The 21,954-nt window shown below is 37.0% G+C and overlaps 1 protein-coding gene across 1 annotated transcript; it reads right to left on the bottom strand.

The window, feature by feature from the left end:
- Positions 1-20,617: 20,617 nt before the first annotated feature.
- On the bottom strand, positions 20,618-21,628 carry LOC149004707 (CASP-like protein 1C1). Its single transcript, XM_089169303.1, has 3 exons — positions 21,225-21,628; positions 21,036-21,138; positions 20,618-20,946 (listed from the first exon to the last, which is right to left on the bottom strand). The coding sequence occupies exons 1-3, from the start codon at positions 21,380-21,382 to the stop codon at positions 20,716-20,718; spliced, it is 492 nt and encodes a 163-aa protein (XP_089025429.1). The 5' UTR covers positions 21,383-21,628; the 3' UTR covers positions 20,618-20,715.
- Between the last annotated feature and the right edge of the window lie 326 nt (positions 21,629-21,954).

Genomic DNA, 21,954 nt, shown 5'->3' on the forward strand with positions numbered 1-21,954 from the left:
AAACTACCCAAAACAAATGAATGCTAGTATTCAATCTTCAAAATCACAAATTTACAGAATCATAGCTCAAATGGGCTTCTCTTCTTAGGAAATATTGCCTAGGGTTGGGTCATATAGGTAACAGGTTTTGATTCCCCTGGTAAACCTTGTAATGGGCCCAGAATATGAATATATAGGTTGAGTAAGAATTTAGCTTTATTACTTTGTCTATTGTTATTATTTATGACTAGACCAGTTGATGATATCACCTACTAAATTCCTATTTTAATAGGTAATGAGTAGTAACTGGTCCAAAAAAAAGTGAACTTTATTCCTATTTTCTAAAATTATTTAGGCCTCTTGCAGCCTGCATGTTTTTCACCTTAGCCAGCACTTGGCCAATTACCATTTATTATTGTAAAACCAAAATCCAGCTTTCTACTAATCAAAGAAAATACGTAAAATCAAGATTCTGAATGAAGAAAGAGATCAATTAAACCATCAAGTTTGACATCACCTTTAGAATGAGTAGTCAAGGCATCAGAAACCCTTAAAGGATGTTGACGTTCTTCTTTCTTAAACTTCAATTTCACTTGATGATGGGTACATCCAGCAAATAATTGTTGTATCATTGCAAAATCTGTGCCAAACTGTCTGATAGCCTGAAACACAGGGTAAGAGTAAATAAATTTATTAAAGTTGGTGAATACATATATAGAGGCATAATTATGCATCATATATGATTTGGGGGCCAAACTTATCATTATTTTCTTATAGAAATCCCACCCCACCCCACAAACAAAAAAAAAAAAAAAAAAAAAGCCACCCACAACCAAAAGAAAAAAGAATTTCTATGCTGATGAACTTATTTGGTGATACGAATTACAAATGCAAAGACCTATATCCAGAAGAAGAGTAAGACCTACAGGCCTAAATCTGCAACGCAAACAAGAATAGTAGTAGTAATACCTCATAAAACTGCTGTGTGTCCTGTTTCGACCATCTTTCAGAAGGTGTCCTATCCATGAAGGAATGATAATTTAACTTGGACAAACCTCATTTAAGCTGCTCAGTGGCTTCTTCATTGGCTGGCTCACCTTCATTATGTGAGGCATCATAAGGAACAGAATTATCAACACTGCATAATACAAAATAGTCAAATAAATAAGGAGTACAAAAATGAAATAATAAATTATGAGTGAAATTAAAGACCAAATCAACTCATTCTGAACACAATCATTCCTTCAAGTCCCTTTTAAATTGGTCTAACCCCCCCCCCCCTCTTCCCAAAAGAAAAAAAAAATCGTTATTTAATTAGTATTCATTTCTTCAATAGCGAGATTTGTTTTCTACATCAGCAAATAAATAATGGAGTTCAAAGCCAGAAAAACAACACAAGGAATGAGAGATGTGGCAGATCAATAGGAAAGAGAAAAGAAATTGATCTGTCAAGGGGCATAAAGGGAGAACAGGACATGAGGAGCATTCACTTGGCAATACTTCCAAATAAAATTTCTCTATTCAAAGTCAAAAGTCTAGTTGAATGGATGATGTTGGTTTCACTCAACAACAACAAGAAGCCTTGTCCCAACTAAATGAGTTGGCTACATTGATCCTTGTCCCGATCTCACATACAAGCATTTTATCGATTCTTGGACATTCCATCATGCAATAATTCCTAGCTTCTTTAAAATATACATTAGCCACATAAACTAGCATTAGATGAACATCCAACTCATCTTTCTTTTAGTCCATTACACTATTTGAGCACCTTCCCCTTCATTCACGTTGGAACAGATCCTGTCACATGATTCAGCTCTGTACATGCTGGAACGAATCAACATTGCACTTTTACGAGGTTGAGAGCTTTGTGCTTAGTCTTGAACATGCTTTCCATTTCCAGTTCATTCCTTTGGTTACTTTATGACAAGTCCTTTCTTTCATTTGAGTTCATATTTAATATCATGTGTTTACCATGTCATTCATAGGGTTACTTTGTAACCTTTTCCTTTCCTTGTGTGGTATCATTTTTTCATATGATCTATATATCATAGAACATGAAATAGAAAAGATACATTCATGATATAGATCATAAACATTACATCTGGATCAATACACAGTCAATCATTCACATACAAGCATATTATCAGTTCTTGGTTATTCCATCATGCAATAATTTCAAATTGTTTCACATATACATTAGCCTTGTTAACTAGCATTAGATGAATGTCCTACTCAATTTTGATCACTTCAAACCTTCCTTTTCCTTCCTTCAAACTCCCGTTTAATCGCTTTTCCCTTCAACACTTGTTGGGTTCCTCTATTGGAGCTTGAACAGCTTGTAAACTCCAAGATTCCTCAAAACCTTAGCAATAGCTTGTATATTCAACCATTTCCTTCAAGTATCCATGAAGAAATCGTCCATGCAAGCCTTGAATCCTAAAAGATCTAGGTGAATCACCCTCTCCAGCACTTCCCCTTTCTTGTTCACAAGAGAATGCAAACAACCAGCCCTTGCACCTTAACTCAAAGCTTTGGTTTACTCTTGAACCAAACAAAACCATATTGGACCCTTAAACACCATCGAACCCCATTCCTATACATTGAACCATTCATTAATCCATCAATTCATAAATGAACCAAAAGCTCTAAACTAAATCTACTGAGCCAGATAAACCATTATTTCAACCAAATCATTCCCGTTAATTCCATATACGTCCCCCCCTATGTATGTCATATTTAATTATGAGCCAAGGTACCTAAAATAATGGCTTCATGAAATCTCCTTCTCATCAAATTTCACCACCTCATCATCCTTCCGGTCCCAACCGAAGTTACATATTAGACATTACGTCTTCGTTGTACTTAGTTTCAAGCCTCGAGTTGGTTGGATGGTGTTGGTTACATATCCATAAGAAAACCAAAGAAAATTCAGTTAATCCATAAAACTCTAAGACAACCTTAACTAAAAAGGACTAGAAAGCCAACCAACTAGAGAGTAGAAGCTCATAATCTTTTAGATAACTCGGATCAGGACTCTTCACTAAATAAACTAAAGCCAAACCACCTAATACACCCTATTACTCATTAAATAACTATCATAGAACACCCTTTTGTAACCCAGAAAACCCAACCAAAAAAAAAAAACAACACGCACTACTGCTCGGCCTCACAGTTGCCATTACAAATAAAGACAGTCAAAACAAGCCACAATCAGAGAAGAAAAATTATACCAATGTTGGGGTAGGGGCTGCATTTATAGGCTTGATTCTGACAGTGCAATGAGATATATAGGTCATAAGAAAATTATTCTTGAGCTTACTGCTGTATTAAGCTAATTCTATAAGCCCACTTGAAAGGATGGTTAGTCAAATACAAGATTAGGTATTAGTTTACTTTCTATCTTCAACTTTCTAGCAATTTAGGCAAGATTTGGGTCAATATTAGTTTGTGTTTTTCAGTCCAAGTACCTTCAAGAAGTTTTAAGAGTTTATGCTGGAACCTGGTTTCCCAAAGCCTAATTCAACTCGTTATGAGCCATCAAAATGATAAATAACTTAAGTTGAAGAAATAGTGGCAATTATATAATTTTCAGAAAGCTCAGTGCCCTTTTAGGTTAGGAAAAAAGAATCTGGGACCAAATGGTAAATTAATCAGAAGGGTATAGACTATTGTGGAACTTTAGAAGAGGGAGGTTAAACAGACAACATAAGGTAATAAGGATCTTTTAAGTTATTAGGAAAATTTTCTCTCCCCCCTATACTTGCTCTCCACTTACTCTTGCTCCCTTCTCAAAAGTTTCACTTCTAATTCCCCCCCCCCCCCCCCCCAAAAAAAAAAGAAGAAGAAGAAAGAAGTGAATTATTACCTCTCCTGGGGCATCATAATGTACAGTCTTAAACAGCTTCACGGAGGCTATTTCCAGACTTTAACATGCAACCGCTAGGTTACAATGGAACAAGCTTACCAGTATTGTGAAATCCCCCAGATTTCTACCCCTTTAACCCGTGGTTTTAAGACCGAGAACTTGGGCCTTGATTCGGCGACAATTGTGGACCATTCAATTCGAGCCCGAAGGATTGGAAATTAAACAAATGTTGGTAGATGACCCTTATAATGACTCAAAACTCTTCTAAAGTTTAAGTAAAGAGAGAAGATTAGTCTCGATAGTGTAAAAAGGGTAATTTTGGAATATCTGTAGATCAGTGATGGAGAATCCGATTGACTCAAATAATGTACTAAATCGAAGATCGTTGAAAGACCTTTCCAACGAGCCAAAGATCATCAAAATCGGAGTTCGTTTGGGGGTCCAACCATGAGCCAGAAGTTTGAGCCGTTTAGGTGAACCAACCCCCACCCTAGTTTCTATTTAGGGGCAAAATTGGAAATTCGGATTTTTAAACCCTATTTATGTTTTATCTCATCCGTAAACGCATTTTTGGAGGCTAGAAAGAGGCGGAGGCTTTGGAGAAAAGGATAAACGAAATAGAGGAGCGATTTTCATTCTTCCGAAGGTGTCTGTGATCCGAATCTTCGCAAAATCATTACGAAAGGTTAGTTTTCTTTAATGCTTCTCTTACTCACAATTTTGTGAGTATTTTCTCTCCTTTCCTTTTAAGGAATCTTGAAAGGGAAGGTTGTTAGGTATTGCTTTCCTTTATTGTATTAATGTCCCTTCCTAGTTTGTGGGAGTGATATCTTTTCTCTTCTATTGAGGGATCTATGAAAGGGAATAATGATAGGTACCCTAATGCTTATATTTTCTTATATTAATGTTTCCCTTGAGTTTGGGAGTAATGCTTTATCCTCTTGCAAAAGATTTTAGAATTTGACTCTCCGGTCACCCACGGGTGATTTATGAGAGCCAAATTTGGGGCTTTTTGAGATGGGTCAAATTTAATAAAATTGAAGGTACCCGTAGGATCCTTTTGTTTCCAATTAGATTTTCCCAAAGTTTTGCTTCATTATAAACTTCGAGTTGGTGGCAAATTAGTGACCATTCACTAGTGAGGTTGAGAACTACCCATTTTAACCTAGTTTTCAGATTTGAGTTTTTGTGGGAAGATTTTAAGATATCATTTGAAACCCAAATTGGCTCTAATTTGTGATAATTATTTCTTTTGCATGAATAGGTTAATATATCTTTAGTTACTAATTTGTGAGAAGGAATTATTGATCATTGGAGGAAGAATAAAGTAAAAGGTGAGGAATATACTTAACTTTATATTACATGTGTAATGATGTCAGTTACTTTTCATTATTGATATCTTGTATTGCTTTAGTATTATCTTGTGGTTATTTTATGTCTTTTGTTAAATATGAATTGCTATGATTTATGTTTATTATTACTTCTGATGTTGCTCCTTGCTTTGAAATCTATTATTGTTGTTATGAAATGGAATGTGATTGTATGAGAGGAGAAATATTATTATTTCTTCTACCTTGTATTTTCTACTAGGGTTGTGGGTTCACCCATTGCCCTAGTGATATTATATGATTGCTTATATTGTGGTTGGGAATGGGGAATGCCCTTTGGGCATTTCTGCCATAGGATACCAAAGGAGGCGGTATGGGACGCATTCCTATGGTGCCCTTGGCTCTTTCCGATTACTAATTTACATATTTAGGGCATGTCTAGAAGTGTTTGGTTAGGTGACCTCATGAGTACTACTACCCTTTCGGCGGGGTATTGAGCCGGTTAACCCGTGATTTTAGTGGTTGGGTCCCGTATGTCAAGGTGCCCACTATCATCATAGAGAGGTAGGGTTGCATATAATAGATAAGGGCTCATGGACGCTCAAGACCGGTGAAATGACCCGTGAGAGGACATGGAGATCATCCTGTCCATTATATGTGGATGACCACTGGGTTAATGAATGGGGTCCAACAGATGCCTCCATTGAGGATTCCATTCATAGGTGGGAAGGTATTGAACCAACAGAGCACTAGGCGTGAGGGGAAATATCCGGACCATATGTAGTACGAGACCATATGACTTTGCATTGGGCCTAAGATTATCCTTGACACGCGCGGATCTTATACCAATGGTGATGTGAGAGAGTGGTGACCTAATCCCCAACCATGGCTTGACAGACTTTACACAACAACCGCGGAGAACCCAACGACGTGCATCGAGGCCGTGAGGGAAGAGTGATGAGACCGCCCAAAGAAGACTGGTGTATGACTTAATGCGTGTCTACCATAGAGACTTCATTGTAGAGTTAGGAGCATAATCATTCACATATCATATCATTGTCATTAATTACATTATTGATATTCATTTATATGTGTGGTGTGGAATATTGAGAATGAATGTGTGATATGATGTTGAGTTGACCTCACTGAGTTCTGTTGAACTCATTCCTTTTATATGTCTTTTTCTATTAGATTATATTGCAGGTTAAGAGGACTTCTTCCAAATGGAGGATTCGTTGCTAGTATATCTTCTTGAAGGAGTGACCAAAGAAGAAGTGGACGCACATGGAGCTTCATGCCAGTTTCAAGACTGTTCTTTTGGATTGGATTCCATTAGAGAACAAGTTTAGTTTATTTTTCCGCTGCGAATAAAACTACTCTCTTTCTTTTCAAAACTCTGATGTTATACCTTTTATTTTGAAGTAATGGATGACTGTAACCATTATTTCGATTTTGATAATTTATTACTTGAACTTGATTTATTCTTGTCCATTTAATTATGCTATATCATGTTTTGTATGGATTTGTCACTGAACCTAGATCTTGCGGTGTATCACCCCCACGGGCATTCGGGTATGACCGGATCCGGCTGGGTGGGGTGTGACAAGTATACTAGGGACCAACCTCAATTAAAGTATATATGATTGGAAAAAATAAGGAATTCACTAACTAGCCTGTTGAACTGAAACCAGATTCAGACCTATTATCCTAGGGTGGGCTTCCAGACTAGTCCATAGTGGTTGACCATGAAAGTGCTACTATACCAGTTTACAAAGTCTTTTAAACTCAGAAGGTTAAATGAATGAGAATATCTATACCAAACACCCCGTGGTACCCTGTTTATTGGACAATTTACAGACTTGAAGTTGTTCATCCTTATCTTCTATTAATCTATTCAACCCACAAAAAAAAGAGCTAGGAAAAAGAACTTCCACAACCTAGCCGACAAAACCCACCTTGAAATTCCATATACAGACCATGCTTCATAATAAATCAGCATCTCTTCCCTGTTTTGGTATCCCCCACCCTTCCTAGCACATCCCTCCAAAAAAAAGAAGAAGAAGACAAAGTAAGACCTATGCCCCCTCTCTAGGGAGTTTTGAGAGAGAAGGCATCCAGATTGGACCAATTGAAAGGGCCACTCAACCCGAGTTTCAGCCATGGGAAAATTCTGATTGTTAAGTTATTCAAAATTTTCTCTATTTAGTCGTCTTAATCTTACTAGCAATTTAGTCCTAATTGTTGAATGTAGTTTTTTTAAGTTCACCACAAATCCCTTTCCTCAGATCTTTAAAATACAATCATCACTCTCACCCAGGACAAATGTTCCAATTTTTCAAACTAAACAGCTCCTATATGGCACTGGTTTCCACCACAAGATTTTTCAATTTTCTTCCACCCCCATCTGGGGGCCAAAGAAAAAATAATACCCTCTTTATGTAGTCAGAGAACCTAAAACAGTCTTGTCTCTATCCTTCTATTGAACTTTCCCCAGTTCCAATTGTTTGGATGAAATTAGTGGAACCGAACAAACCTGAGTGCATAATTAATAATGCTACAAGCAACTGCATTACCTATACTTTCTAATACAATAATACGCCAAGGATTCTATTGGCCGACCTTAGAAGAAGATGCCAAAGACTTCGTCAAGAAGTGTGACAAGTGCCAGGCACATGCAAAGATCTCCCATATCCCCGCAGTCCCTTTAACATCAACTCTATCCCCAATACCTTTTGCAAGATGGGGAATAGACCTGGTAGGGAAATTACCTAAAGCATCGGGAGGAAGAGAATACTTGGTAGTAGCAATAGACTACTTTACAAAGTGGGTAGAAGCTGAACCCCTTGCAACTATCACATGCTGAGCAGGGTGAAGCGTTTTGTCAAGCATAACATATCGTACAGATATGGAGTTCCAAAAATATTAGTAACCGACCATGGAAAACAATTCGAGAATGCAGCATTCTCAACATTCTGCAAAGAACAAGGGATCGAGCATAGATTTTCTTCAGGTAGCTTATCCCCAAAGTAACGGCCGGGTCGAGGTTACTAATAGAACCATGCTCGACGGGCTCAAGAAAAGGCTCGACCAACTAAAAGGGAGATGGGTAGATGAACTACCTAGTGTACTGTGGTCGCACCTGAACAACTCCCAGGACGACCACCGGAGAATCTCCATTCCGACTAGCGTATGGAGCAGAAGCCGAGTCCCAGAAAGAAATCCAAATTGGATCACTTCGAGAAATAGAATTCGAAGAAGAAGCAAACATCGAAGGAATGCGAACCAATCTGGATCTGATTGACGAGTGGAAGGGACAAAGCCCAGCCCGTCTTGAAGAATATCAAAGAAGAATAGCGACATATTATAATGCCAAGGTTCGAAATGAACAATTCTTGCCGAAGCGAACCGGTACTTCGCGAACAGCTGCTTGCGATCCGGCCAATCAAGGGAAGTTATCCCCAAATTGGGAAGGACCATACATAGTTATACGACAAGTCGCCCCCGAGAGCATATCATTTACAAGATCCGGAGACGAGCGACAGGATCCCTCGATCATGGAATTCGAACAATCTCAGGAAATACTATCAATAAGAATAGCATCTGAGAAAGTCGTAAACATGACAAATTTTGAGCGTTTTATTCCAGTTTTGCCATTTATTTCAGTATGTAGACAACATGGGAGATTCATAATCCCAAGAAGTCAGATCAGTTTTTATATATAAATAAAGACATTTCTACAAATTACTACTCAACTTTGACAGAATGCTCAGGAAAAGACCTGAAACTCTCAGGCAGAAAAGACCTGAAACTCTCAGGCAGACAAGACCTGAAACTCCCGGGCCAGGAAAAGACCTGAAACTCTCGGCAGAAAAAGACCCGAAACTCTCAAGCGGAAAAAGACCAGAAACTCTCAGGAGGAAAAGACCGAAACTCTCAGGCGGACAAGACCTAAAACTCTCAGGCAGAAAAGACCTGAAACTCTCAGACAGAAAAGACCTGAAAATTTCAGGCAAAAAATATCGGAGATTCCTAGGAAGGCCCTACGAATCTTAAAGTATAAAAGACCTACACTCAATAGGCAATAAAGACCTAACATTTCTTAGGCACAAAAATTCCAGAATCATACCAAGTTAACATGCCCGGGAGGAAGGGGTTATGAACGAGCAGATGTTGACGAATAGCCGCTTAGTTCTTGACCGAACAAAACCTTCTTGACCCCACCAGCATGGCTTGAGATGATACAAAGGCAGGCCACAAACGAACAAGGGTATTAAACCGACCAAGTAAACTTGATATAAAGGGGGAAATATGCCAAATAAGGTTATCCTACCGACCAAGTACACTTGCACAAAAAGAAGGAAAAATACCATGAATAAATTATAGTGAATATATTATAGTTTACAAATTCATCATTCAAAAGTTGTTCCTAAACAACAAACAAAAAATTGCCCAAAGCATAAAGTAAAGCTATTCGGCAATTACATCATCAACTGGATTGGTGGACGGTAAAGGATCGACGGGGTCGGCTTCATCAACTGGGTCGGCTTCATTTTCCCCGGGTCGATCGGATCGGTACTCGTTGAGGGGCCGGCTTCATCTTCCTCCTCGGGGGCCGGTTCCCGCGGAGTCTAAAAAATCCCGTACGCCCACCCTCTTCAAGAAAGGAAAAACATCCTTACCAACTGCCCATGATGGTCGGGGGAAGCTTGAGCTCATCGAAGATACCGGGGGGTCGACATATTTTTGGCACAGTCCCAAGGTCGGTCTCCGGATAATTTTCAATGACTTTAGTAAAGGCATCCTTCCGACCATACTTAAAGCCCGGGGCTGCAACTTTGGAAACAAATCCAATACAACCCTTAGTACGTACCCACCTCTGAATCACATCCCAACGAAGTTCCTCGGAAAGATTCTCAAAAGAGGTCGGGCAAGCTCGAGCGAGTTGGTTGGTCAAATCTCTTATAAAGTGATCCTTTTCCTGCTCGAGCTGCGTAAAGGCAACATCTTTCTCTTCCAAAGAAATCTTCAAACCGGCAACTTCACGCTCAAGAACGGAAATGCGCTCTTCGGCACGGACCAAGCACGAGCATCGGTGATCGCCTTCTCATCCTTCAAAGCAGCGTTTTCACCGATTACATTCTCTAACCGACCACTTAAATCCTTGACTTTATCGTCCGCGATGATAAATGGTGGATTGATCCTTCCGAGCAGCACTTCCAAGTTGCCTCCCCAAGCTTGGGTTAAAGCACAAACCAACCTACCAAGAAGAAAAAGCAAAAATGATAAATAAGGAGGACTCCAAGTGAAAAGCAAATTCATGCAGAAACCACATACCTTGTCATTATATCTTGCGGTACGGGTGGGTCCAATTTTCCGAAGAAACCCATATTGGCTGTAGGGAGCAAAGCTCCCGGCAACCATGCCTTGGCAACTTCAGTACCATCAGTAGTGTTGTTCAAAACATAAGATCCAGCTTTAAGGGATCCACTCGACGAAGCATCTACAGATTGAGTACTCGGAATATCCCGAGGAGGTACAGAAGGGGAGGCGTCCACATCTTCTCCCGAGCCTGCAATAAAGGATGAAGGAGCTTTCTTTTTGCTCGGCCTAGGAGGAATGTCGGACGCATCTGCCGATCTCTTCGGCCCGGGTTGAACTTGTTTCCTTCTATCTGACCGAGTTCGCTCAGGTTTGGTAGGGATCCGAGCTTCAGCTTCTTCCATGTCCTCATCAGCTGCCCGGGAAACGTTTGCCCGATTAAGCATCACTGAAAAAAGGATAGAAGAATTACTATCGAACACAAAGAGATAGTCACAAAAATAAAGATACCAACAACCAAGAGTAATACTCACTAGGAAGGAATCCCCAATAACGTAGTATATTGGGATATTCCGGACAATGGCCGTGAACGGCATACATGTTCTTATCTTCGGAAGGAAGCCGAAGAATCTTCTCCCTAGCAAGTTGCTCGGCTCCAGATAAAGTAGGGATGTCATTGGAACCTGCAGTGGCATCACGAGGAAATTAAAGAATCCATACAAAACAATACCTGCAATTTCAAAGCAATAGATCAGCACGATTTAGGCCGCGAAACTAACCCAGAATAGAGACGACGATAATTGAAGAAAATAGGTCTGGAGGATTTAAGATCAGAGCAGCTGCTGCTTGGGGATTCAAAGCACTATGTCGAACTGGAGTTCACCCGCACCTTTCGACTTCGAGTTCTTCTGCTCCGTCGAAATCTCACAAGCGATGCCAATGATAACCTACGAAAAGCCATAAAGACCTTCAGCCACGGCTGTAAGTAGCTGTAAGTTCGAATGTGAGAAGAAAGAGGGAGAAGACCAAAAAAAGAAAAAAACACGAAGGACTAAAAGCTGGTTCCCGCTAGTTGTCGCTGGTTGAAAATTTGGCCGTTAAAGAGTTTCGCCAAACTTGATAAATGAGTGAACGGGGACTTGGGTGAACTTAACATAAGTGTCTGCGTTAATCGTTTTTAATGTTACGGACCAAAAGAAGAAAAAAAATCATTAGATACAATATTAATTTTTTTTTTGGGGTTAATGTCTCTAAAAATATTTTATAAATGCCTCTAAAATCGATATTTTCTTGTAGTGAAAATATCTACTAGCATACCATAAAGAGTTTGTCAATAAGGTCGATCGGTTGGATGTGAATGGTGGAGTAGCCAGCTATACTGAAGAGGATGTGTTCAAGAAGTCTGACTTCACTGGTATTTTGTAGCGTGTCTTATTGTATCTAGTGCAGATTCAAGTCCAAAAAACATCTACAATGAAGTGTCCTACTATGTCTAATGTATTCACTGTTGCTTTGGTATTTATCCTTTGTATTTGAAGGTTTGACCATTGTGGGGATTGTTGAAAAATGTTTAAAACTTGTGTTGTGTATTATTATCATTTTAACATAATTATATATATTTATCATTTTTTTTTTTTGGCCGGAACTTTAGTCCGAATCGAATGGTAAGGAGCTGGTTAGTTAGTCTACATAGAAAATACCTATGTTTTTTAACTTTGGGGTTAAGGATTGCCCTCACGCAAGTATAGTGTGATGCAAACCTAGCTTGAATCCTAGTTCTACTGAACCATAGATATATAACATGTATTAATTAATATTAATATTTCTATACATGACTTGGGACTTGGGTTGTGGGTCATGGGCCTTCGTGCAAAAGCCCATTGGGTCATGGACATGGGTCTGGAAAGCCTATGCAGGTTAGGATATGGAAGTGTCATAGGGAGGTGACATGAATAGGTACCCTCACAAAGAGAGGTACTTTACCTTTTCCTTTTCGCCTATAACTTTTCATAACCCAGACTTGAACTCCTTTTTTGAACAATGAATTTTCCTCATTTCTCTCCTTGTTGTCTTTTTGATTAATAGTGAATACAACCTAATTGCACATAAAGTAATCTTGTTGTACTGCATAGTTAAAGGTTTAGGCTGATTGATCTTGGGGGAGAAGACACACTTGGAGCCCGTGTTGCAAAAATTGAGGTGGCTAAATACCTTAAAGAAAGTATCACTGGTATGTTTTAGTTCCGTCAAGTTTGTGATTACAACAGTCTTACAAGTGTTTGTGCAAAGTTTTCTACAACAAGTGTTCAACTATAACAGTCTTTCTCTCTTTCTTTCTCTTTTTTTTTGTTTTTTTTTTTTTTTTTTGGGGGGGGGGAGGGGGTGTAAAATATTGACCCAATTTCATCCCATCACAATCCGATGAATTCTCTAAGATCCAACATAACAAGAATTAAGAACAAAATTGGTAGTCTATATGGCTTTTTAAATCTAGAAGGGCAAAATGAACATCAAACATTCAACTATAACAGACTTTTAACCCGTTAGAAGCAAGGAGGACAAGAGGAGGGTTCATTTGGTAATTAGACTATAGCACAGGACAATAAAAATTATCCCAAAACTATACTATTTACAATGAAATATTTGTAATGAAATTTCAGAAGTTAGGTTTGTTTGTTTCACTTGAGTGGGAGAATGAGTAGAAAATCTTCATTTTAAGTTGTTCAAATCTGATAATGGTTAGCCTGTTATCTAAATTCATCATAATCTAATGTCAAACAGGTAAATGAGCAATGAATTTGCCTCATTTCAACCTTTCTTTCTTTTTTTGTGTGAAAAGAAAATTCCGGATAGGATCCTGTGCAGACAACATTTATATACCATTTTCAAGATCCAACATCTATGATCATAACTTAAGGGTGAAAAGATCACAGTTGTACGATCTTAAAAATGTCACTTACCATGATCCAAGAACCACATAGCTGATATACAAGAATTCTATCATGATTGTCATTCTTCCCTCTTTTATGGAAAACCAGCTCTAATGGATCTGTATTTAGCATAGCTTTTGGGAAAGAAAAAAAAATAGTAATTAGAATCAGCCTAGGATCCTAAACAAAAGTGATATCTAGCTATTTTTAGTGAGGGAGTCAATAAGAAATTTCTCTTAATTTAACTTTTGGACTTAAATTTCAAGGCATTCATAATCCCGGTATTGACACATGGTGTGGGGAAAAGGGAGACTTATATTGAATATATGGGGGTGTTACATTCTGTAGAAATGCCGACCTTGTCTCTTTTCATGAATGAAGAGGGCAAGGCGGTCAGGAAGTATACTAAGGTCAAAAGCAATTATTTGCTCAACATTAAGAAGCCCTACAAGTAAATTAGCACACCTATTAGTCTCCCTAACTCCATGACGAATTACACAATTACTGAAAGAACCTTTCAAATCAAGAATGTCTTCAAGGATGTCAAGGGTGGGTGGACCAATGAGCCTAATAGGTTCCCAAAATAGAGTTAACGGCTACCAACGAATCAGATTGAATGATGACATTGGGTAATCTCCCCTTTAAGAAGCAAAAAGCAAACCAGTCTTAATAACAAACATTTCAGCCTGAAGAATAGATATGTTCTTCATTCTACTAACAGCAGCAAATACAACATCACCATTAGAGTCTCCCTATTATACCAACACCACCAAAATCTCCGCACAGGCCTTTCTATGTATTGATTTATTGTAGTGTTTTTTTTATAAGAAAACAACTGTGTAGATACGTTCAACTCGTCATTGTATTTTGACAAAGAAGTTTAATCAATATTTTTTTGGGTGCTCAACAAAGACCTCTTTTCAATTGAATGAAAACTTAATCCTACTATCTTAGGGCTTTAGGGGTCCTTCTAAATTAAAAATAAGAAAAAATCAACCATGTCTAAACTTCTTTATTACTAACAAGTTTTATTTTCCTCTTTTCTTCCCTTTTCTTTTATGAGACTTCCCAACTACTCTGAGGTTATCCTTTGGATTATTAACAAGCTTGAGATTTGAGACTTTCAAAACGTATCAAGGGATTTCGTCCTTTTCCATTGATGTTACATGCAGCTTGGATCTTTCTCTCACCTTAGGCGTTGCTTATATCATCAGTGTATAAATAAGATCTGAAAATTTTGCATTAAAAATAAGGTTGAGTTAATTTAGTCAATATCAATGCCCCAATTTCAAAAAAGAAAACAAAAATTGATAATGTTTTTGTGAAAGGCAAATGTTTTAGATGTGGAATTGCTAACTCTATTTTCTTACATAAATTATATAGTTTAAGCTTGTTCTCCCACCACCTTAGGGCCTATTTGGTTACATGAATTCAGAGATTTCAAATCTCTGGATTCATGAATGCTAGATTTATACTTGTTTAGTTGTGAAAATCCTTGGATTCATGAAATCTAGAAATTCATCTTTTTACACTAAAATCGAGAATCTGTATATTTATGGGTACGAGGTGAAATCCAGAGATTTCATTCCTACTATGAAAATGCTAAATATTTTTGTATTCACAAAAATTACATATAAAACCACTGATTTCATCCACATGAACAGTTAACCAAACCGTTAATTCTATAGATTTGAAATTTATAGATATTTGAAATCTCTAGACTCATGTAACCAAACAGGCCCTAGGGTTCACAAATCGCTCCTGATGTTTTAATATAACTGCCTAATATCTTTTATCTACTTCTACACAAATGTTTTTTTCCTACCCTCTGCCAACCATGCGAGTGAATGAAACCTCCATCCTAAATATCATTTTATGTAATCCCAAAGAATTAAGTGTAATGATTGTAATTGTCAAATTATATTAACGGATGTGTGAATATATTACTTGAACGTTTCTAAATATCTACCATCAGATTTGTTGAACTAAATCTGAACCGTCTAATAAAACTTTTAATTTTATCCCATTATTTATGGATTAATTTGTTAACCTTTTATCACTGGTTCTGGTTGTCATTTAAACGACATTAAATTTTCAATTTCCTTTCTAAATCAACACCACTAAAATGAATTCAAATATTAGGAAACTCTTTATGACTCTTCACTTTTGGAACCTATTTCACTATTTTTCATTCCATAATTCATTCTATTGGTGTCAAATCTTCCGGACCGGTACACCGAACCAAACTAAATCATTATGATCAAGCTGATCGGCTCCTTTTCTAATGTTGTTATTGAGATCATTTCCAATAGTTGGTAGGAAAATTGCACCCCTCACTATTTGTTCAGAAGCCATCTACAGCAAGTTCCATCTTTTATTTATTTATTATTATTTTTTTGAACAAATTGTATTGGCACCTCAAAATGGAGGCTTTAAAGCATTAACACCCCACTGTATGTTTGAAAAAACACAGACACCCCATTGATTAAACTCTGTAGTCCATTCTGTTATTAAAACCACTAACCCACTGTTTGTTTTTCTTTAATTCCAAAAATGCCTTTACCAAAATTTACGGTGAAAAAATAAAAATAAAAAATGAGCCATTAGGTGGTTGATATGTGTTTTATTATAATCATACGTTCATTATTCTTCCAACACTTAAGCCATGCTTTGTCCCCCAATCTATTCTCTCTCCTCACTCGGCTCTCCTCTGCTTCACCCTCTCGACCTTCAGCTCCCGCAGCACCAGCGACGCCACCACCACATTCTCCATACCTTGATTGAAAGAAAATTTGCACAAAAGAAGACAAAATTCACAAAATGATTCAGATCAAACACTTAACTAAAACCTACCCCAACCATCTGACCCTGATCATGTACCGTCTTTCTTCCATCGCCAGTGACCTAATTTGCATACATACCCCTAGGGATGTCAAATTGCAGCCCAAACCGTTAAAATCGAACCGCACCGGTCCGTTATAGCCTGAACCGACCCGGACCGAACCTTAATGGGCTGTATTTGGGTTGAGGGTGGCAGAGCCCGCATCAAACCAAACCCAAACTGCAACCTGTTATAAACTATTTTACAACTCGTTTTATAGTTTGACATTAAATATTGTTTGAATAAAATTGTATTACCACTAGGTAGTTGGTATAGATTATCAAAAAAATTGAATATGAATTCAAAGATCAAATAGTCTTATACTACTTGTAAAGGACAATTAGAATGATTAAGTATGAATGCCCAATGAGGGGTTAGTCTAGTGGTAATAGACCCACCCTCCCATGGGAAGGTCATGGGTTCGCACCCATTCGGCGGCATATAATTGTGGCTTAATTTATCCAATCTAGAGATATGTCTTTGCATATCAATTTTAATTAAGTAATTTGGAATGACTTTTCATTTTTTAATGGGAATTGATTAATAATAATTTTATTTTCCATAGAATTTTGGCTCTTGTTGCAAGATGCTCAATTATTTTTTTTTGTTCTTTTTGTTGCATACCATAAATTGTTAGCCAAACCGTTAAACTCGAGTATAGACTGTTAGCCTAAACGGTTAGTTAACCTGAACCCAAATCGAACCAAACCGAAACCATTATTTTGCTAACGGGCCGTGTTTGGGCTAGGTGTATTTGAGCCCGAAACCATTAAGCCCAACCCGAAACTGGTCAAAACCGCACAATTGACATCCCTACATACCCCTGATCTTGCTTTCTGATGGAAATTTTTTAATCAAAGATCTTGTCTGCGGCGACCTCTCTCCATAAATGACGGTTCATCTTCTCCACTAAACCTTTAACATCCAGCTAGAAATCCTTGAAAAAATGCAAGATATCCAAAAAAACAGAAAAAGCAGATTTACTAGAAAAGATCTAAAAGGCAATAGTAGTATTAGCAGAGGAAGCCCAGGTTAGAAACAAAATATCTAACCCTTGTTGCTATTAACATTTAGGAAGCAACAAAGTTCATTATCGTCTTCTCAGAATTTCAGAAGCGATTTTTTCTTTTACATTTCTTTTGGAGGCTCTAATCAAACTTGTGGAAAAATCTGATTTTCAGAAGAAGTGATAATGGTAATCGTTTGCTCTGTTCTATGAAGAGGAAGAAGGGGGTGGTAATGATGGTGGCGGCGTCACTGGCGCTGCCAAAGCCAAAGGTGAAGAAGGTGAAGCAGAGGAGAGTCGAGGGAAGACAAAGAATAGATTGAGGGATGAAAGCATGACTTAAGTGTTGGAAGAATAATGAGCATAGGATTAGAATAAAACACGTGTTAACTATCTAATGGCCCATTTTTTTTCTCCCAGATTTTGGTAAAGATATTTTTGGAATTAAAAAAAAAAAAAAAACAGTAAATTAATGATTTTACTAACAGAATGGGCTATTGTGTTTAATAAATAAGATGTCTATGTTTTTCAAACCTAAAGTGGAGTGTGTCAGTGTTTTAAAACCTTTATTTTGAGGTGTCAGTACAACTTGCTCTAATTTTTTTAATATTTACTAAAAAATCTTATAACCAACATACTAAAGTTAAGATTTACTTTAGAGATAGCTATCAATCGGCTATGTATGTATGGACTGACATGGCATTGCGTGGACCCCGACATTAAACCTAACACTAATAAATTATACAAAATAAACTGAATGATTATAACATTTATTAATGCTGCTTTAATCATTAAGGGTAAATCCAAAGTAAGTGAGACACAACATGTATTCCCTTAATAAAGACCTTTGTTTGGAACCCTATTTTGGTTTCCCAAAGAGATTAGATAAAACCCAAAATTAACCTTATTTATTGAAAGTGATGACCCTTTCTTTTCTAAATCAACAACACTAAAATGAATTAAAATATTAAAAAATTATTTACCACTATTCACTTGTGGAACCTAATTATCAAATCAAGTTTCACGTTTTCAAAATTGATTTTAGAATTAATTATTTTCATAGAGTGAAAATGAGAACGAAAATGAATATAAAAAAGAGCTTGGTAAATAAACACCAAAAGTTGACAAATGTGAATAAATATCGGAGCAAATAGTACCGACACTTCAAAATGGAGGTTTCAAAGCACTGACACCTCCACTTTATGTTTGAAAAACGTAGACACCTCAAAATTGAATTTTCATTGGATACGTTAGTCTAATTTTCACCGAAAATCACTACACCCCTGCAGGAAAATCTTCCCACCACACCCCTTGCCGGAAGAAATCTCATAGAATACACCTACACCCCCGCCAGAAAATCTTCCCACCACACCCCTTGCCGGAAGAAATCTCATAGAATACACCTTTGGAATCGGAGACCTTAGAAATCAAGCTATTAAAAAGGGGGTGATTTGCATAAGATCCCTTGATATAGGTTCAAGAAGAGACTGAAAAGAAGGTGGCAGCATGAAAATTCCTTTTTGTTGGTTAATTTTTTGAATCTGGTCTAAAAGACATTATTTAGTACCCATGGAATCCTGTCCTCCTGCTATTCTCAGTTTAAGATCAAAGAGGGGAAATTAAAATCTGTTGCATCTCCATGGCAATAGCTTGTGAAGGGAAGAAGGTAAGGGCATTCTGATCATTTGAGTACGGAAATCTGCAATAGAGAGACTAGTATCTTTACTTGTAAAGAAACCAAAATCAAAAGAATCCAAATAAGATAAGAACAGTAACCGAAGCAAAACGGTTGTCTTGTGTCTAGGCCTTCTTCACGTCAACTGAATAGTTGAACGACCTCTTCCAGATTTCTCCAATGTGATATGAGTAGGTGTGATGCCTGCACTTACAAAGGAAATTAAAGTGGCTGCCCTTGTGTTGGTTGGGGGACTGCCTCCGACACTCAAGTTAGTTTAGGCAACAATAGAAGGTTATGAGAGGGTTCTCAACGCATAGAGAATAATAGTGAGTAGAGTCTCATGCCTTGTCCATCTTAGGATGAAGGTTATATTCCGGTTACCTAAGGGCGGCCCCTTCATCGATTTCGTCCATTGATTGAAGAGTGGGGCGAGTTGCCTTACGAAGCATGTTTATTTTCTTAGTAAAAGACTAGTTGAGCCGTTACTCCATCATTCACTTCCCCACGTTTTGGAATGTGCATGATGGGTGGTTAACTCTAACTAACCATTTTGACTTGGTCCTCTTCAACGTTTTCTTTCAGATTTAGTATTAAGAATTCTATCATAGGGGTATTTTGAGATTTTAACAACAAAATTAATTGAAGCATAATTTAGGATTTCAACTACTAAAGTAATTGAGGGTAATTTAGGTTTTAACAAATTATCAAAAAAAAAAAAAAAAAGGTTTTAACAATAATATTAATTGAAGGTAATTTAAGGTTTTAACTACTAAAATAATAGAGAATAATTTAAGATTTAAACTTAAACATAATTTGGGGTTTTAAAAATACTCAAAAAAAAAAAAAAAAACTTTAACAGAAAACATTAGTAGAAGAGAGGTGTTCGATAATTTTGCAAGCTAAAAGAGGAGGTAAGTGATATTATCCAACTAAAATGTGAGGTAAGTAATATTTACCTAATTTTTTTCATCTAATTCAATTACTAAAAAATAGGTAAATAATCGTTTTAAGATTTTTCAAATAAAAATAAATTACTAGCATTTAAAATTATTATTTTATTTTAATAATGTATTCTTGAAAATTTAATGATATTTAAAAGGGTAAAAAATACTAATTATATATATATAGAGAGAGAGTTGAGGGAGGTAGTTTATAGGAGATATATATATGGGCAATAAAAATATATCATGAAATTCGAAATTTGTTAAATATTATTCAAAAATGAGTAATTTTTTTTAGTAAATATCTTTTTTTTTAAATATCTCCCTCCTTGCGTAAATTTTCCCAAAAAGAAAGCTACAAAGCATAAAAGTAGTTTAATCAACCTGCACTTGCCAAAAAAAACAGGGCTTGAAGAAGTAGAAGCCAATTTACATTATCTTTTATGATTGTTCATGTGTAATACCAGGAAAGGCATGCCCTTGGGCCAAGGCACAATTTATATTCATAGATTGTTCACAGGATCCTGCAATTCAAACCAAGTATGGAACACGCAAAAAAACATGATGTAAATTATAATAAGCATACATCAATAGTGACTTATACAACCACAAGCCACAGCCAGTGCAACAATTCATAACATGACCCTCCTTCCCCACTCTCCCTTTCTGAGTACTCTCTGTACTCTTCTTCTTCTAATCCAAATAAAATTACCTACTAGAAGTACAATTTCATCAACTGGAAACAGATAAAGAAGAGAAAGACCTATATATAAGTGTTTAAGCTCTCACTTATTAACAAGAAGTGGATCAAGAACAGTGTGGATGGATTGAAGAAGCAGCAGCAAGTAAATGATTGTTGCAATGAAGCCAGCGATAAGAGCTCCGGTTACTCTGTCGCAGTACTTGGGAACTTGACCACAAATAGGCAACCAACCAGCATGACTATTCCCTTTCTTACCCACATATGCAATTGCTAAAGCTGCTGAAATGCTTGAACTGAGCAACATTGCCATGATCTACAAAAACCCATAAAAGAGAAATTTCATTAAATCTATCAAATTTTCAAATTCACAAACTCAAACCAAGAACAAAGGAGTTGAATTACCACATCAAGTGCCACAACCAAGCGCCAAAGGAGACTCTCTTTGGGAAGGAAAATAACCAACAACCCATAAACACTAACAATGGCATTCGCAATCACGAAAAACCTGTACAAAGAATCTGGTAATCAAAACAGACAAGAACAAGAACAAGGAGAGAACAATTTCACACAAAGTATATCAAGAAAACTTACTTGAAAGCAGGGGTGTAGCTATATTTGGCCTCAAAGGACATACCATAGATGGTGGCAGTCTGTTCACTTGTAGCCATGATAATAGCTGCTGTGATTGTTGCAGCTAAGGCTAAAAGCCTTAGCAGAAGGTAGCAAAGCCTCTTCGTCCCTACCATCATCAGTGATAGCTAGCTAACTTCAGATCCTCAGGAACTTCAAGAACTTGCAGAAAATAACTAATGAAGAAGGTAGATAAAGTTTCAATTGAAGAAGAGTATTAATGGTGAGGTTGAAGTAGACAAGTTTTAAATGAAGAGAGTATTAATGATTTGGTTGAAGCTCATATAGTGCAAGGAAGAGTTAGGAAGGCAGATAGGGAGGTGGGCTGGAATTTTAGTGCACTCATATGCTTTTGCTTTTGTTGTTTTTTGAGGAAAAGTCTTATAAGGCTCAACTGTTCTATCATTCATACTTAAAGCAAACTTGTTTATTCTTCAAGCAGTGTTGTTTAATTTTGTTGGTAAAACATTCGTGTAAAATGAGGTAAGACTTTTTAAAGATAGAAATATTTGGGAGGTGGTGGTTGAATGTCCATATCCTCTTGATAGTGACACAATGCCAACCTTAGTGTCATGTTTGCTTGTTTATGTAGAATTTCATACATAGGGACTTGGGAATCTTAAAAACTTTCTATCAATCTTTACATAGAAATAGTAGTAGAATAGTTCCAAGATTATGATACTTGTAGATT

Source organism: Hakea prostrata, chromosome 9, assembly GCF_041222555.1.
Source record: "Hakea prostrata isolate BN-2017 chromosome 9, UWA_Hpros_2, whole genome shotgun sequence".
NCBI classification, from domain to species: domain Eukaryota; kingdom Viridiplantae; phylum Streptophyta; class Magnoliopsida; order Proteales; family Proteaceae; genus Hakea; species Hakea prostrata.

What these genes read in the sequence shown, in the direction of transcription:
- LOC149004707 (XM_089169303.1), bottom strand. Translation starts at nt 21,382, where the DNA reads ATGATGGTAGGGACGAAGAGGCTTTGCTACCTTCTGCTAAGGCTTTTA. An exon ending in AGCTACACCCCTGCTTTCAA is followed by an intron (nt 21,139 to 21,224) that starts GTAAGTTTTCTT and finishes TTCTTTGTACAG; the next exon opens with GTTTTTCGTGATTGCGAATG. An exon ending in TGGTTGTGGCACTTGATGTG is followed by an intron (nt 20,947 to 21,035) that starts GTAATTCAACTC and finishes GGGTTTTTGTAG; the next exon opens with ATCATGGCAATGTTGCTCAG.